The following is a 17,965-nucleotide window of genomic DNA, read 5'->3' on the forward strand; positions in this document are numbered from 1 at the left end:
TTTAGGTTTTATATGTGTGATGTGAATTTATTAATTAATTAATTTATAAAATGTATTTATTATCCCATAGGGTAACTGGGTGTTCAACTGCTTTCCTATTTAAGATTGCTACTCAGAGTCGCTTGTTGAGATGGGTGGCTAGACAAATTGAAAGAACAAATAAAACAAATACAGTGGTACCTCGTGATACAAACCCCTCATCATACGAAATTTTCAAGATAGGAACGCGGGGTTCGAAATTTTTTGGACTCTTTTTACGAACTTTTTTCACCTTATGAACCTGCCCCCGCTGCTGGGAAACCCCACCTCTGGACTTCCGTTGCAAGCGGAGCGCCCGTTTTTGCGCTGGTGGGATTCCCCTGAAGCTCCCCTCCATGGGAAACCCCACCTCCTGACTTCCGTGTTTTTGTGATGCTGTAGGAAAATCCCAGGAGGGGAATCCCAGGATCGCAAAAACGGGCACTCCACTGGCAACGTAAGTCCGGAGGTGGGGTTTCCCAGCGAGGGAAGTCTCAGCGAAATCGCACCATCGCAAAAACACGGAAGTCCTCGAAACCCCACCTCCGGACTTCTGTGTTTTTGCGATGATGCGATTTCGCTGAGGCTTCCCTCACTGGGAAACCCCACTTCCAGAGCGCCCGTTTTTGTGATCCTGGGATTCCCCTCCTGGAATTTCCCTACAGCATCGCAAAAACACGGAAGTCAGGAGGTGGGGTTTCCCATGGAGGGGAGTTTCAGGGGAATCCCACCAGCGCAAAAACAGGCGCTTTGACTTGAAAAAGGGTTACATTTTGGGCTTACACACATCGATCAGTTTTCCATTGATTGCTATGGGAAACATTATTTCGTCTTACAAACTTTTCACCTTACAAACCTCTTCCCGGAACCAATTAAGTTCGTAAGACAAGGTATCATTGTATATGCAAAAGCTTATGTGATACCTTCCCTTCCCTTAGCTTTTTTCAAGGGGTGGGAAGTGTGCGTTTTCTGTCTCCCATTACCAATAGAGAGTCAAGGTCTGGTTAATAATTTGGGGACATGCCGAAGGCCCATGCTTGTCATCTTTCTGAATGTGATTCTTGTGGCCTTTGATCAAAGCAGTCTCTGTGTCTATCTCCTAGGATAGTGGGTTAATCATTAAAACCAAATCCATTTCGGGTACAGTAAAATTGAGGACTGAGAATTAAATGTCATCCATTTCCATGCTCAATATCTCCAGATGAAGCCCCTAAGTATGGCCTAGTGCTAAGGCAGTGTTTTCAAAGTGAGGGGACTATGAAATAAAAGGAACAAACTGAGAACAGAGGATCAAACTCAATTCGGGTCAAGCTTGCTGCCGTAATAGCGGAAAGTCCAGGACAATTCATAGACGCAGAGCAAGGGTAGGCAGGTCAATCTCACTGTTACTGAATAGCTTATATGTGCAATTATTACAGGCTTAGCAAGCAGTTGAGATTAGACTTTTTTCTCATGTTTATTTTTTATTTTTTAGCACTATGCAGACCAGTGGTTCTCTTTTTTTTAATTAATATTTTTATTGATTTTTTACAATATAAGACTCACACAACATAAAACAAGTATTTTGTGAATTGTGCCCACCACCAGACAAACATTCATACCCCACCACCAAATCGGGTGTGTTTCTTGTATAAACCATTGTAACCCAAGAGCAAAATATCTATTTATTATAAAGTGATTCCAATTTGTTTCTTGTAGCTTGGTCTCGGATTCTGCTCGCCATATATCGTCTTGCCTTGTCCCATCGTCCCATCTGTTGTCGCAAGTCAGTTTCATTAACCAAATTCATCCTTTTATCCATAAATCTCAAATTGAATGTGGTCCACCATGTACCTATACCAATTTTGCATTGTCCATTTGGTTGCATCCTTCCAACCCAAAAGTATTACCGCCTGAGCGCTTTCTATTGGTGCTTGTTTTATTTCTCTAAATTCTCCCATCACATTACTTTTGACCAAACCAGTGGTTCACAACCTAGGGTTCGAATGACCATTTCACAGGGGTAGCCTAAGACCAGGGGAAAAGACAAAATTCCCCTGGTGTTAGGAACTAAAGCTTCTATTCTGGCGCCTTGGAACATATTTTTACAATCCGACCAATCAACCGTTTACAGTGGGGGTGTCCCTCTAACCTTCCTGCCAAAAGCTCTGTTGGGAGAATTAGCGCTAGACTTATGGCTGGGGGTCACCTCAACATGAGGAACTGTATTAAGGGGTTGCAGCATTAGAAAGGTTGAGAACCACTGTGTAGACTAATAGCCATCATTGTTTTCTAGAAACATAGGAACATAGAAGATTGACGGCAGAAAAAGACCTCATGGTCCATCTAGTTCTATGATAATGTATTTGAGTTTATGTGTATACAGTGAACCCTCGAGTTTCGCGTCCTCAAGGATCGCGAAAGGGCTATTTCGCTATTTTAAACCAATTGTTACCATCTCGATTCTCGCGAGCGCTACATCGCGATTTTCCGGAAAAAATTTAAAAAAAAATTTAAAAAAGAAAAATTTTAAAAAAAAAAAACTGCTTGGTTTTTCCCGCCCGATGACGTCACGCGTCATTGCTGATTGGCCGAAATCTCGGCCAATCAGCTTTGCAATTGCAATCAGCTTTGCAATTGCAATCGGTTTTGCAACTTTTGCAAAAGTTTTTGCAGCCGTTCCTTCGAGCCTTCGAGCCGTTCCTTCCAGACGTTTCTTCGAGCAGTTCCTTCGAGCAGTTCCTTCGAGCTGTGTCTTCCATCTGTGCCTTGGAGTTGCTGTGGTTTGCATCTGTGTCTTCCATCTGTGCATCTGTGTCTTCCATCTGCCTTGGAGTTGCTGTGGTTTGCATCTGTGTCTTCCATCTGTGCATCTGTGTCTTCCATCTGCCTTGGAGTTGCTGTGGTTTGCATCTGTGTCTTCCATCTGTGCATCTGTGTCTTCCATCTGCCTTGGAGTTGCTGTGCTTTGCATCTGTGTCTTCCATCTGTGCCTTGGATCTGTTTGGATCTTCTTTGAAGATGGCACCTAAACGTTCAATCCGGAGTGGAGGCGATGCTAAAAAGACCCGGAAGATGTTGACAATCAAGGAAAAGATTGAACTGTTGGACATGCTGAAAGCGGGACATTCTAATGTAGAGGTTGGTCGCCATTATGGGCTCAACGAATCGACTGTGCGATACATTAAGAAAGATGAGAAGAAGATAAGGCAAACTTCTCTGATATCATTCAACAAGGCTGCCAAAAGAGTAGTGACGCCTAGAAACAAAAGGCTTATGAAGATGGAAGCTGGTTTGTCTGTGTGGCTAGAAGACTGCCGAAAAAAGAGCATTGCTTTGGATACGAACACTATCCGAACCAAGGCGCAGCAATTGTACAACCGTCTTGAACACACAGATGCAGATGGGGTAGACCGAGGTAAGGAATGGTGTTTTTTATAAGTGTATTTAAGTGTTTTTTAAGGAAGGAGGGAAGGAGAGAAGGGAAGGAGGGAGGGAGGGAGAGAAGGGAGGAAGGAGGGAAGGAGGGAGGGAAGGGAGGGAGGAGGGAGGGAAGGAAGGAGAGAAGGAAGGAAGGAGGGAAGGAGAGAAGGGAGGGAGGAGGGAAGGAAGGAGGGAAGGAGGGAGGGAAGGGAGGGAGGGAAGGAAGGAGAGAAGGAAGGAAGGAGGGAAGGAGAGAAGGGAGGGAGGAGGGAAGGAAGGAGGGAGGGAAGGGAGGGAAGGAGGGAAGGAGGGAAGGAGAGAAGGGAGGGAGGAGGGAAGGAAGGAGGGAAGGAAGGAGGGAAGGAGGGAGGGAAGGAGGGAGGGAAGGAGAGAAGGGAGGGAGGAGGGAAGGAAGGAGGGAAGGAGGGAGGGAAGGGAGGGAGGGAAGGAAGGAGAGAAGGAGGGAAGGAGAGAAGGGAGGGAGGAGGGAAGGAAGGAGGGAAGGAAGGAGGGAAGGAGGGAGGGAAGGAGGGAGGGAAGGAGGGAGGGAAGGAGGGAGGGAAGGAGAGAAGGGAGGGAGGAGGGAAGGAAGGAGGGAAGGAGGGAGGGAAGGAGAGAAGGGAGGGAGGAGGGAAGGAAGGAGGGAAGGAGGGAGGGAAGGGAGGGAGGAGGGAGGGAAGGAAGGAGAGAAGGAAGGAAGGAGGGAAGGAGAGAAGGGAGGGAGGAGGGAAGGAAGGAGGGAAGGAGGGAGGGAAGGGAGGGAGGGAAGGAAGGAGAGAAGGAAGGTAGGAGGGAAGGAGAGAAGGGAGGGAGGAGGGAAGGAGGGAGGGAAGGAGAGAAGGGAAGGAAGGACTGTATGCTTTCATTCAAGTCACTTCTCTCTCCCTTTCCTGTCATTCTCTGTAGATGAAGGCGCTGATGACCCTGGAGACCCCCAGCCGTCAACATCTGCTTCTTTAGCCTCAGCCCCAGCCACATTCACAGCAAGCAAAGGGTGGTTTGAGAAATTTCAACGGCGCTATGGCCTGAAGAGTGTGTCATTGCACGGAGAAGCTGCCTCAGCAGATACAGGTGCAGCCGAAAACTTTGTCCAGGGCACGTTTAAAGAGCTAATTGCAGAAGGGGGCTACCTTCCAGAACAGGTGTTCAACATGGACGAAACAGGCCTGTTCTGGAAGAGGATGCCTTCAAGGACTTTCTTGATGCAAGATGAAGCCAAAGCCCCTGGCTTTAAGGCCATGAAAGATCGGGTGACTTTGATCATGTGTGGGAATGCAGCAGGCTTTTTGCTGAAGCCAGGGCTAATCTATAGGTCACGAAATCCAAGAGCCCTCAAGAACAGAAACAAGAATTCATTGCCAGTGTACTGGATGCATAATCCTAAAGCATGGATTACAAAACCCCTCACGCGGGACTGGTTTAATCAGTGCTTCATCCCACAGGTGCAGGTTTATTTGGCTGGCAAAGGACTCAATTTCAAAGTGCTTCTCCTAATGGACAATGCGGGAGGCCATGATGACCTGGAACATGAACATGATGGGGTGCAAGTCGAATTCTTGCCACCAAACACCACATCGCTTATCCAGCCGATGGATCAAGGTGTTATCCGCGCATTTAAGGCACTGTACATGCGCAATTCTCTTGCAAGCATCGTGGCAGCAATGGATGCTGATGCAAACTTCACATTGAAGGCCTACTGGCGTCAGTACACAATTGCATCTTGTCTGACGAACATTCGGAGTGCCTTAGTGGATATGAAGTCGCAGACAATGAATGCCTGCTGGAAGAAATTGTGGCCAGAAGTGGTGCATGCTCACAGGGAGTTTGCTCCCGAAGAAATTCAAGATGCTGCAGTCCAGAACTCTGTGAAGCTGGCACAGGCACTGGGTGGAGAAGGCTTCGTTGACATGACACCAGAGGAAGTCAATGGTTTGCTTGATGAGCATGGCCTACCGCTGACAGACAAAGATCTGGAGGAGCTGACCAGGTCAGCGAGTGAAGAAGAGGAGGAAGAGGGAGCTGAACAAGGTGAGGAACAAGAAGATGTTGGCCTAACGCTGGAGCGGCTTGCAGAAATGAACAAAGCTGCTGCAAATCTCCAACGCATGGCGGAACTTTGGGATCCCCACATGACTCGCTATTTTCAATTTAAGGCCTCCCTTGACAACACCATTGCACCATACAGAGCCTTGTTAGCCAAGGAAAAGAAAAAGCGCCAACAACTGCCCATAACTATGTTTGTCACGAGAACCAAGAGGTCTGCCACAACATCACCTGCAGCGTCCATTGTAGACATGGTGATAGAAGAAGATCCAGATTTATCCTAGTTATGCTAACCCCCCCCAAAAAATGTAAAAATGTAAATAAATATTTTTGTTATTTCTATCAGGATGACTAAGTGTGTTATTCAATGTGTACAGTACAGGTACAGGTAGAGGTACAGTACAGTACATTAAGGGGATGGGAAATGGTAATTTGTGGGTTGACAGTGTTGGGACTGAGTGGCATAGAGAAGAATGAATGAATGACTGAGTGAGTGAATGAAATTCAAACACAGGTGAGGGCTGGGGGGTTTTATTCTAGCAACTTGGTTGGGCAGTGCAAGAAACCAGATTTAAAATGAAGTCTGGGATCAAAAAGTAAATTTCCTCACTGAGGACTAGTAAATTGGTTGGGCAGTGCAAGAAACCAGATTTAAAATGAAGTCTGGGATCAAAAAATAAATTTCCTCACTGAGGACTAGCATAGTGGTTGGGCAGTGCAAGAAACCAGATTTAAAATGAAGTCTGGGATCAAAAAGTAAATTTCCTCACTGAGGACTAGTAAATTGGTTGGGCAGTGCAAGAAACCAGATTTGAAATGAAGTCTGGGATCAAAAAATAAATTTCCTCACTGAGGACTAGCATAGTGGTTGGGCAGTGCAAGAAACCAGATTTAAAATGAAGTCTGGGATCAAAAAGTAAATTTCCTCACTGAGGACTAGCATAGTGGTTGGGCAGTGCAAGAAACCAGATTTAAAATGAAGTCTGGGATCAAAAAGTAAATTTCCTCACTGAGGACTAGTAAATTGGTTGGGCAGTGCAAGAAACCAGATTTGAAATGAAGTCTGGGATCAAAAAATAAATTTCCTCACTGAGGACTAGCATAGTGGTTGGGCAGTGCAAGAAACCAGATTTAAAATGAAGTCTGGGATCAAAAAGTAAATTTCCTCACTGAGGACTAGTAAATTGGTTGGGCAGTGCAAGAAACCAGATTTGAAATGAAGTCTGGGATCAAAAAATAAATTTCCTCACTGAGGACTAGCATAGTGGTTGGGCAGTGCAAGAAACCAGATTTAAAATGAAGTCTGGGATCAAAAAGGTAAATTTCCTCACTGAGGACTAGCATAGTGGTTGGGCAGTGCAAGAAACCAGATTTAAAATGAAGTCTGGGATCAAAAAATAAATTTCCTCACTGAGGACTAGCATAGTGGTTGGGCAGTGCAAGAAACCAGATTTGAAATGAAGTCTGGGATCAAAAAATAAATTTCCTCACTGAGGACTAGCATAGTGGTTGGGCAGTGCAAGAAACCAGATTTAAAATGAAGTCTGGGATCAAAAAGTAAATTTCCTCACTGAGGACTAGCATAGTGGTTGGGCAGTGCAAGAAACCAGATTTAAAATGAAGTCTGGGATCAAAAAGTAAATTTCCTCACTGAGGACTAGTAAATTGGTTGGGCAGTGCAAGAAACCAGATTTGAAATGAAGTCTGGGATCAAAAAATAAATTTCCTCACTGAGGACTAGCATAGTGGTTGGGCAGTGCAAGAAACCAGATTTAAAATGAAGTCTGGGATCAAAAAGTAAATTTCCTCACTGAGGACTAGTAAATTGGTTGGGCAGTGCAAGAAACCAGATTTGAAATGAAGTCTGGGATCAAAAAATAAATTTCCTCACTGAGGACTAGCATAGTGGTTGGGCAGTGCAAGAAACCAGATTTAAAATGAAGTCTGGGATCAAAAAGGTAAATTTCCTCACTGAGGACTAGCATAGTGGTTGGGCAGTGCAAGAAACCAGATTTAAAATGAAGTCTGGGATCAAAAAATAAATTTCCTCACTGAGGACTAGCATAGTGGTTGGGCAGTGCAAGAAACCAGATTTGAAATGAAGTCTGGGATCAAAAAATAAATTTCCTCACTGAGGACTAGCATAGTGGTTGGGCAGTGCAAGAAACCAGATTTAAAATGAAGTCTGGGATCAAAAAGGTAAATTTCCTCACTGAGGACTAGTAAATTGGTTGGGCAGTGCAAGAAACCAGATTTGAAATGAAGTCTGGGATCAAAAAGTAAATTTCCTCACTGAGGACTAGCATAGTGGTTGGGCAGTGCAAGAAACCAGATTTAAAATGAAGTCTGGGATCAAAAAGTAAATTTCCTCACTGAGGACTAGCATAGTGGTTGGGCAGTGCAAGAAACCAGATTTAAAATGAAGTCTGGGATCAAAAAGTAAATTTCCTCACTGAGGACTAGTAAATTGGTTGGGCAGTGCAAGAAACCAGATTTGAAATGAAGTCTGGGATCAAAAAATAAATTTCCTCACTGAGGACTAGCATAGTGGTTGGGCAGTGCAAGAAACCAGATTTAAAATGAAGTCTGGGATCAAAAAGTAAATTTCCTCACTGAGGACTAGTAAATTGGTTGGGCAGTGCAAGAAACCAGATTTGAAATGAAGTCTGGGATCAAAAAATAAATTTCCTCACTGAGGACTAGCATAGTGGTTGGGCAGTGCAAGAAACCAGATTTAAAATGAAGTCTGGGATCAAAAAGGTAAATTTCCTCACTGAGGACTAGCATAGTGGTTGGGCAGTGCAAGAAACCAGATTTAAAATGAAGTCTGGGATCAAAAAATAAATTTCCTCACTGAGGACTAGCATAGTGGTTGGGCAGTGCAAGAAACCAGATTTGAAATGAAGTCTGGGATCAAAAAATAAATTTCCTCACTGAGGACTAGCATAGTGGTTGGGCAGTGCAAGAAACCAGATTTAAAATGAAGTCTGGGATCAAAAAGGTAAATTTCCTCACTGAGGACTAGTAAATTGGTTGGGCAGTGCAAGAAACCAGATTTGAAATGAAGTCTGGGATCAAAAAGTAAATTTCCTCACTGAGGACTAGCATAGTGGTTGGGCAGTGCAAGAAACCAGATTTAAAATGAAGTCTGGGATCAAAAAGTAAATTTCCTCACTGAGGACTAGCATAGTGGTTGGGCAGTGCAAGAAACCAGATTTAAAATGAAGTCTGGGATCAAAAAGTAAATTTCCTCACTGAGGACTAGTAAATTGGTTGGGCAGTGCAAGAAACCAGATTTGAAATGAAGTCTGGGATCAAAAAATAAATTTCCTCACTGAGGACTAGCATAGTGGTTGGGCAGTGCAAGAAACCAGATTTAAAATGAAGTCTGGGATCAAAAAGTAAATTTCCTCACTGAGGACTAGTAAATTGGTTGGGCAGTGCAAGAAACCAGATTTGAAATGAAGTCTGGGATCAAAAAATAAATTTCCTCACTGAGGACTAGCATAGTGGTTGGGCAGTGCAAGAAACCAGATTTAAAATGAAGTCTGGGATCAAAAAGTAAATTTCCTCACTGAGGACTAGTAAATTGGTTGGGCAGTGCAAGAAACCAGATTTGAAATGAAGTCTGGGATCAAAAATAAATTTCCTCACTGAGGACTAGTAAATTGGTTGGGCAGTGCAAGAAACCAGATTTGAAATGAAGTCTGGGATCAAAAAATAAATTTCCTCACTGAGGACTAGCATAGTGGTTGGGCAGTGCAAGAAACCAGATTTAAAATGAAGTCTGGGATCAAAAAGTAAATTTCCTCACTGAGGACTAGTAAATTGGTTGGGCAGTGCAAGAAACCAGATTTAAAATGAAGTCTGGGATCAAAAAGTAAATTTCCTCACTGAGGACTAGTAAATTGGTTGGGCAGTGCAAGAAACCAGATTTGAAATGAAGTCTGGGATCAAAAAATAAATTTCCTCACTGAGGACTAGCATAGTGGTTGGGCAGTGCAAGAAACCAGATTTAAAATGAAGTCTGGGATCAAAAAGTAAATTTCCTCACTGAGGACTAGTAAATTGGTTGGGCAGTGCAAGAAACCAGATTTGAAATGAAGTCTGGGATCAAAAAATAAATTTCCTCACTGAGGACTAGCATAGTGGTTGGGCAGTGCAAGAAACCAGATTTAAAATGAAGTCTGGGATCAAAAAGTAAATTTCCTCACTGAGGACTAGTAAATTGGTTGGGCAGTGCAAGAAACCAGATTTGAAATGAAGTCTGGGATCAAAAAATAAATTTCCTCACTGAGGACTAGCAACTGAAGACTAGCAACTTGGGCAGGGCAAAAAAACGGGGCGAATAGGGGAGAGGGGCGAATCGGGGCGAATCGGGCGGGCGGCGAGGAGCTCGGAGGCGCTGGTGGGGGGTGGCCGGCATGGAAAGTAAACATTGCCAGCCTCCGAACTGCCGTCGCCCCACCATCTGCGCATGCGCGGCCATTTTTTTTAATTTTTTTTTTAAAAAAAGAGATCACGCATGCGCAGATGATGCTTTTACTTCCGCGCCGCTACTTCGCGAAAAATCGACTGTCGCGAGGGTTCCTGGAACGGAACCCTCGCGAAACTCGAGGGTTCACTGTATACTGCCTGCTTTCTTTATTCTCAGTACATTACAATTTAACCTCAAGCAATGGCTCCAAATTCAGATTGTTATGGAAACAAAGAAAGAGGTTGGCATATTATAGTTTATTATGATTCCGTTAGATGCCTAGGTACAGTTCTACAGTAAATAAATTCCATACCAATTGTATGTGATACATCTACCAGGAGATTTCTTCATATGTCTTTTTGTCAAATTTGTGGGGAAAGGAATGAAGTTATAGAGACGGGGGATGGCTGCCTGTGCAGCTTAAAGCCTTTGGATGTGTAACTCAAAGCAGCTCCGAAGAACTTTGGAATTGCTCCCAGTAGGAGGTGAAATTAACTTTAAGCTTGCAAAATTAGTTCTGCATATAACTGAACCGCCATATTCAGAGGCAATATGTTTATTCATTGGAAACTCGGGACAAGCAATAAGAAAACAATTCATGTCCCCATTGAATTGGCTAGAATTATTGGGTTTGGTGCTAAGAAAACAGGATGCTGCACAGGATACAGTTTGAGCTGAGTAAGTCAATAGGTGTTTCGTTTCCTGTTTTATTTTATGGTAAGTATGCATTTGCTTACCGTTTCACTGATTTAAGATGGAAGAGAAATCAGTTTGTTGCATTAATTAAACCTTTGTCTTCCTCTTCCCACTTTCCATTCTCCCAATTGCAGCAATCTGCCAGATGTGACAGCTGCTGATTTTGAAAAAGTTGACCTGTCTCAATACAAGTGGATCCATTGGGAGGTAAGGCCTTGACCGGAAAGTGGGTTGGTCTCAATTGTTCCTGTGATAAGGTGGTGGTGGTCAAATGCGGGCACCCTTTTACATATAGGCAGGTGATGTTCCATGGCAGTGAATTGTCAGTATCAGTTTGAATTGTTCCCATCTCTTTGAGCATTTGTCTACGGACGGCTTGCTCTATTGGGCCAATCTTTCATTCTTCCTTCCTACCCTGTTTCCCCGAAAATAAGACGTACCCCGAAAGTAAGGCATGTCAGAGGTTTTGCAGAATTTGTATAAGGCACCCCCCGAAAATAAGGCGTAGTCAAGTTTACATATGGTACGGTGGAAAAACATACGGTACCATTCAAAGCTGTTCATAGCGGTACTGTAATAACGTGGCGTCCCCTGCTGGCCCCTTCCATCGCTTTGTACCGTCCAGTACAGCAGACTGGACTCACCGCTGCTGTCTCACCGCCATTACAGTCTCCACTACAGTGTGTAGACTGTAGTTCCTCTGGTGGCCGGAAGCTGCAATAGCGGGAGTATACTGTTGTACCATATAAGTGCTGTCGTTTGTGTGTGTGGGTGCCATACTGACAGGTACCGTGCCGTAATCAGTGTACAGTACGGTACACTTTCTTTGGGGGTGTCAGCTTTTCTGCCTGTGAATTTGTCTTATTTGAGAAATATAAGGCACCCCCCGAAAATAAGACGTAGCACAACTTTTGGAACAAAAATTCATATAAGACAGTGTCTTATTTTCGGGGAAACACGGTATCCCTATTTTCTATCTTCTGCATGCTATTTATGTTTGTTTGACTCAGTGGAATGGTACCTCTGAAAGAAAATTTGAGTGTGACATTTTAATATAAAACAAAACAGCAATCACAACTAAAATCCAAATACTCAATGAAACCAATAACTCAACAACAAAGCAAGGAAAACCAGGGACTAGAGCTTTATTCATGTCTACTTTTAACGAATTCATATGAATGATTTAATCCTAGCCAAGAATAATATACTGGACAAATGATTGCACTTGATTAGGATTAGACCATATGTTTGCCACATAGAATGAGTTTCCACAATATGATGATTTATGAAATTATTCTGTAAATTATCATGTATGAACCTACCCTGTTGGTTTATGGTTCAGTGCATTGTGTGAAATCAGAAAATAGGTTAACCAAGTTAACTATTTTGTTAACATAGCCTATAATAAACAACTAGAAACTTGAGATGAACCTAGCAATAGGCTGAACAGTGAATGCAAAACTTTTAAAATACATACCAACCATGCCTATTCACTGTTGAGAATAAAGTATTTCATACTCGCTGGAGTTTCTTGGATCATCAAATACACCACAGTCCACTATTCAATCCATAAAGACAAATTCCTTGTGTGTCCACTTGGCCAATAAAGAATTCTATTCTATAAGTGGCTGGGTATCTATTTTGGAAGTAGCAAGTACAAATGGCCCAATTACTATAAGTGGTGAGGCATCTAAGCTCACAAAGGCTATCAATAATTCCAGGAATAATATCAAATCCAGACATCTCAGATTGTGTCACTAACAATAGTATTTTCTCCTAGGGGCGGAATGCTTTGGAACAGGTTAAAATGCTGCAACGGGTGGAAAAGTATAACCAAACCTGGCCACCATCTGAGCGAGTGACCACATCTGTGGAGGTAGAAAAGACCAGGCCAGAATTGTACCAGCTGTTCTGCTATGGAGATGTGGTAAGGGGTCAAGACTCAAGAGGTCAAGGCATGATGCAGGTTGATGTAAGTGGAAGCCACTTCCTTCTGGCCATTAATTGGAGCTCTTTTCCACATATGGAGAATAAAACGCCAATGCAGACTTGGTTGATTTAAACCCCCTTGTACATAGTCTTCAACTTAACTATAGTTCATTTAATGACTATTTCAGTATAACAGCACTGAAAAAAGGGGCTTGTGACCATTGTTCACACTTATAACTATTGCAGCATCTCCATAGTCGTGATGAAAATTCAAACATTTGGCAACTGACTCATATTTAGCATGGTTGCAGTATCCAGGAGTTATGCGATCACTTTTAGTGATCTTCCAATAAGCAGTGGTAGCTTAGTGGTTAGAAGGCATTACTGCAGGCTACTTCTGCTGAAGAGCTCAAGGTTGACTCAGTCTTCCATCCTTCCGAGTTCAGTAAAATAAGGACCCAGATTGTTGGGGGCAATAGGCCAACTCTGTAACTTAGAGAGGACCGTAAAGCATGGTGAAGTATATATGTCTTAATTGCTATTGCTAAAGTCAATGAGGAAGCCACCTTACAACTTAACAATTGCGTCAATAATTGAACATCTGCAGAGATTCACTTAACAGTTGTGGCTGGAAAAGTAGTAAATTGGAGAAAATTTCACTTAACAAATTTCTCACTTGAGCAGCAAAAATTTGTGATCGTAAGTTTAAAATACGGTATGGGGGAAATCCTTTAGGAGGGGAGATACATACTCCAAAATGTCATTTATTTTTGTGTTTGGCCTAACTTTTAATGGTTCCGTAGATACTGTACATCCATGGAGTTTTCTTAAAAGTAGCCTACAAATAAACTGCAACTGTCTCTCCCAAGAGGTGTTTTTGGCTTTCCAGTTCAGCATCGGTAACCTTGAGATTTACTGGAAAGCCACCCTTCTAAGGAATAGCCTGGTGTGACTCTGCTTAGTTTCTGGGCCAGATAGAATTAATATGATGCTGTCACTGGCCAAGACCATGTGTAGCCCAGGTTGTACCTGTTTGAAGAGGGGAGGTGGGCGGCATACAAGTTGAATGAATGAATGAATGAATGAATGAATGAAATGAAATGAATGAATGAATGAATGAATGAATGAATGAATGAATGAATGAATGAATGGCTGGTCAAGAAAGCACAATGATGAAGAGCAACCTGCCCTTCAGTTAAGTTCCTCTCATAGGATAAACCTGAGAGGCTTTGCCATCTCCTCCCCCTGTGGCTACTGAAGATGTACTGGCATCCCCTGTTAGAATCCTTATTAAGGATTCTGAGTTCACTTTCTGAATCAATGGTACTGTTTCAGTCACTCATTTCCAGAGATTTTCTGCCTGATGAGTTTTGTGTGCACAGAGGTAAACAGCAATATTCCTGGGGGATTTCTACAGCTGTAAAGTGAAATTCTTTAAATGTCTGACCAGAATACACCCCAATGCTCTTGTGAGACAGTCATTTTCTTCATACATAGCCCTTGAAGGCACTTAGTACTATCTGATCACCAAGAAATGCTACCGTACGTAATAGCAAAAAAGTGGTGACTTTGTTGTGGTTCTCTTCATCTAGGTCTTTGTCAGCAAAGATGTGGCCAAGACATTTGGATTCTACTCAGCTCCTGAAGCTGTGAAGGGGCTCTACGGGCGCTTGAAGCCAGGGTAGGAGGGAACCAAAACATGGGGACAAACCTGGATCCTTCACCAGTTATTAGGGGTGGTGTGAAATAATAGCAGACTGAAGAGAATCTCAGGGACAAAAGTAGAGGTCAACCAACTTCACCAATTGTAAGAAACTTCAAATCACAAGTCATTTAATGATTTGGAGAAGACTCTTTTTCAACAGCATTAGAGATATTTCTTAACAGCTAAGTTCAGACTGAAGTCACACCAGACCGTGCTAAACCACGTATAACTGAGCCCAGTTGAATAAACTGCAATAGGCTGACCATACCATGCTAAGCCAGTACTATACTGATCACGTCTGAATTGCCGATACCTCCAAACCAGATTAAATGCTTGTTGCACAATGTCTTTTGCAGCAGCTTTAGTTAGCAATCCTATATCAGAAGCACAATTCTTTTAATACTTTATTGATTGGATTTATCTCGCCCCTTCCTATCTAGTGTTCCCTTAAGGTCTGTCCTCTCTTTCTTTCTGTTTAGGCCAAAGGCTGAAAGCTGAAAGGAAAGCCCAGACAGGTCCAGCTTCTTGCCTGGGAACATTATTAGAATGGGTGGACAATCAACAGTCAGCCTCTCCAATTACAGTGATACCTCGTCTTACAAACGCCTCGTCATACAAACTTTTCGAGATACAAACCTGGGGTTTAAGATTTTTTTGCCTCTTCTTACAAACTATTTTCACCTTACAAACCCACCGCCACCGCTGGGATGCCCCACCTCCGGACTTCCGTTGCCACCGAAGCACCCGTTTTTGCGCTGCTGGGATTCCCCCGAGGTTTCCCTCCATGGGAAACCCCACCTCCGGACTTCAGTGTTTTTGTGATGCTGCAGGGAAATCCCAGCAGCGCAAAAATGGGCACCTCGTTGGCAACGGAAGTCTGGAGGTGGGGTTTCCCAGCGAGGGGAGCCTCAGTGAAATCGCAGCATTGCAAAAAGACAGAAGTCCGGAGGTGGGATTTCCCATGGAGGGGAGCCTCAGTGAAATTGCAGCATCACAAAAACACAGAAGTCCAGAGGTGGGGCTTCCCATAGAGGGGAGCCTCAGGAAAATCCCAGCAGTGCAAAAACAGGCGCTTCGGCTGGCAAAAGGGGTGAATTTTGGGCTTGCACGTATTAATCGCTTTTCCATTGATTCCTATGGGAAACATTGTTTCGTCTTACAAACTTTTCACCTTAAGAACCTCGTCCCGGAACCAATTAAGTTTGTAAGACAAGGTATCACTGTATATGCCAAAGTCTCTAGCAGTAATTCACACGCCTTCAGATATGCTCTTGAGGTCCCAAATACCTGGAGCAGAGAATCTTTTATATGGAAGTTAATAGGGAGGAAAGTATCTATTAGTGCTATCCAGTGCTTTGGATTCAGTCCCGCCAGAATACTATGCAGCAGACAGGTGTGAAAATGTACCACCTTTTAGCAACACCTGGAAAGCATCTTATTTTTTTCCTGGTTTGGAATATTGCAGAGAAGGAATGCATTCATGCAGCTGCCTGCTTGTGTACCAATTTGTATTTATTCATTTGATGAATCCAAAACGTTACATAGGTTCGTTTCTGCATTCCATTTCTAGAGCTACCTTGATCTGTGCTTGGGCTGAGTACGGAGCTGATGCAATGGGACCAGATGGGCTGCTGGTGCATTCAGACGCATTCTCCCCTGAAACGGTGGTGGACACTCTGGGGGCTGGAGACACATTCAACGCGGCTGTGATCCTGGCTCTAAGCAAGGGTAAGTTCGGGGTGCTTCTCATTTTCCTGTAAGTCCGGGGTTCTCAATCTGGGGGTCAGGACCCCTTTGGGGGTCAAATGATGTTTCACAGGGGTCATCTAAGACAGTGTTTCCCAACCTTGGCAACTTGAAGATATTTGGACTTCAACTCCCAGAATTCCCCAGCCAGCATTCGCTGGCTGGGGGATTCTGGGAGTTGAAGTCCAAATATCTCCAAGTTGCCAAGGTTGGGAAACACTGATCTAAGACCATGGGAAAAGACAAAATCCCCATGGTGTTAGGAACTAAAGCTTCTATTCTGGCACCTTGGAACATAGTTTTGCAATCCGACCAATCAGGCGTTTACAGTGGGGATGTCCCTCTGGCCTTCCTGCCAATCAGCTTAAAGCTCTGCTGGGAGAATTGGCGCTAGACTTATGGTTGGGGGTCACCACAACATGAGGAACTGTATTAAGGGGTCGCAGCATTTAAAAGGTTGAAAACCACTGCTGTAGGTGTGGCATGAATGGCAGAACCCGTTGCAATTGCTTTTGTGTCTTGGACAGAATACTTTTAAGCTGCACAACAAACCACTGTCTTAATAGCATCGAGTAGCAGATCTAAATGGTGAGGAAACTTCTGACCATCGTCCTTCCACCTCCTGCACTTTAAAGAACAGCAGCTATGCCCATCTGCCCTAAAGCTGAACTGATCTCTCCTTTTCTGTGCCAGGGAAAACACTTCCTGCGGCGTTAACCCACGGATGCCAGGTGGCAGGCCGGAAGTGCGGGGTTCACGGGTACGATGGGATCGTGTGAGCAACATCCTGAAAGCTGTACCTGCTGGATTTCACTGGACCGTAGACTGACACTGTATTTCTGACAGTAGTTTACTATTTCCTAGTGGCACTGGCACTGCTGGCATCTCCTGCAGGTGGGAAGACATGTCAGGCTGCCTGCCACACATTCCATATGCAGTCTGGCTGAGCTGGCTCAGATGCTCCTGTCTCTTGCCAGGAGGAAAAAGAGGGTTTCGCTGTATAACCACAAAAAGATAAATAAAATGCTTGAAGCTGCTGGTTGCTTCTGGTCGATTACGCAAGGAATTACAGTCAAGGTTTGCGTGTGTGTGTATGTAAACAGGCAGGCCTGAAAGCAAAGGGATTGCCTGTGCCTCGCCAGATCCAGAAGTAATGAGGAGAGAGGACATGGAATTAAGATGCTGGTGATTCACTTGTTGTTATTTGGGACACTAAGGCTGGGAGCAATTTACTGTATTTTTCAGAGTATAAGATGCACCTTTCTCCTCCCCAATAGGCTAAAAATTCAGGTGTCTTATACTTTGAATGTAGCTTTTCCCCCCAGCCCTAACTAGGTGCTAACGATCTTCCCAGCTCTTACCTTGCAGGTTCTTTCATTGTTACTCTCTGCAAAGAATGTTTTCCGAGCCCTAAGTCTTTCCAGGTTTTTTTTTCATTGGTCTAACTTATTCCAAATAAGTTTCTTTCCAGCCCTAACCAGGTGCTAACGATGTTCCCAGCTCTTACTCACTTGCAAGCTCTTCCATTGTTTTCAAAACCTTGTCTTTGTAGGTTTTTTTCATTGCTCTACTTGCTCCGAATGTTTTTTTCTAGCCCTAACCAGTTGCTAAGAATGTTTTCCAAGCCCTAAGTCTTTGCAAGTTTTTTTTATTCTCTAACTTGCTCCAAATGTTTATTTCTAGCCCTAACCCGGTGCTAATGACGTTCCCAACTCTTATCTGCTTGCAAGCTCTTTCATTGTTACTCTCTCCAAATAAGATATTTTAAAGCCCTAACCAGGGGATTAAAATAATGTGCTGAAGCTGACCAGACTTGCTAGCCAGATGAATATCTGGTAAGCAGATTCTTTTCCCTTTTTTCCTCCCCCAAAACTAATGTGTGTCTTATACTTCAAAAATATGGCAATAGCAGAGAAAAAAAAATACTTAATCCATGCTACCCAACAACG

The 17,965-nt window shown here is 43.6% G+C and overlaps 1 protein-coding gene across 3 annotated transcripts in view; it reads left to right on the forward strand.

Moving 5' to 3' along the window:
• KHK (ketohexokinase) overlaps positions 1-17,052 on the forward strand; it is a 35,225-nt gene extending 18,173 nt beyond the window's left edge. Inside the window, exons 4-8 of one of the 3 annotated variants that reach the window (XM_070734976.1) lie at positions 10,771-10,843; positions 12,417-12,608; positions 14,158-14,246; positions 15,841-15,998; positions 16,710-17,052. In XM_070734976.1, the coding sequence (XP_070591077.1) occupies positions 10,771-10,843; positions 12,417-12,608; positions 14,158-14,246; positions 15,841-15,998; positions 16,710-16,795 (598 nt within the window). In that variant the 3' untranslated portion in view covers positions 16,796-17,052. Of the gene's footprint in view, positions 1-2,664; positions 3,416-4,326; positions 5,806-10,770; positions 10,844-12,416; positions 12,609-14,157; positions 14,247-15,840; positions 15,999-16,709 lie in introns of those variants that run through there. The other 2 variants (XM_070734975.1, XM_070734974.1) reach the window with 2 other exon arrangements.
• The last annotated feature ends 913 nt before the right edge of the window (positions 17,053-17,965 follow it).

The sequence above is a fragment of the Erythrolamprus reginae genome, chromosome 1 (genome assembly GCF_031021105.1).
Source record: "Erythrolamprus reginae isolate rEryReg1 chromosome 1, rEryReg1.hap1, whole genome shotgun sequence".
Taxonomy (NCBI): Eukaryota; Metazoa; Chordata; class Lepidosauria; order Squamata; family Dipsadidae; genus Erythrolamprus; species Erythrolamprus reginae.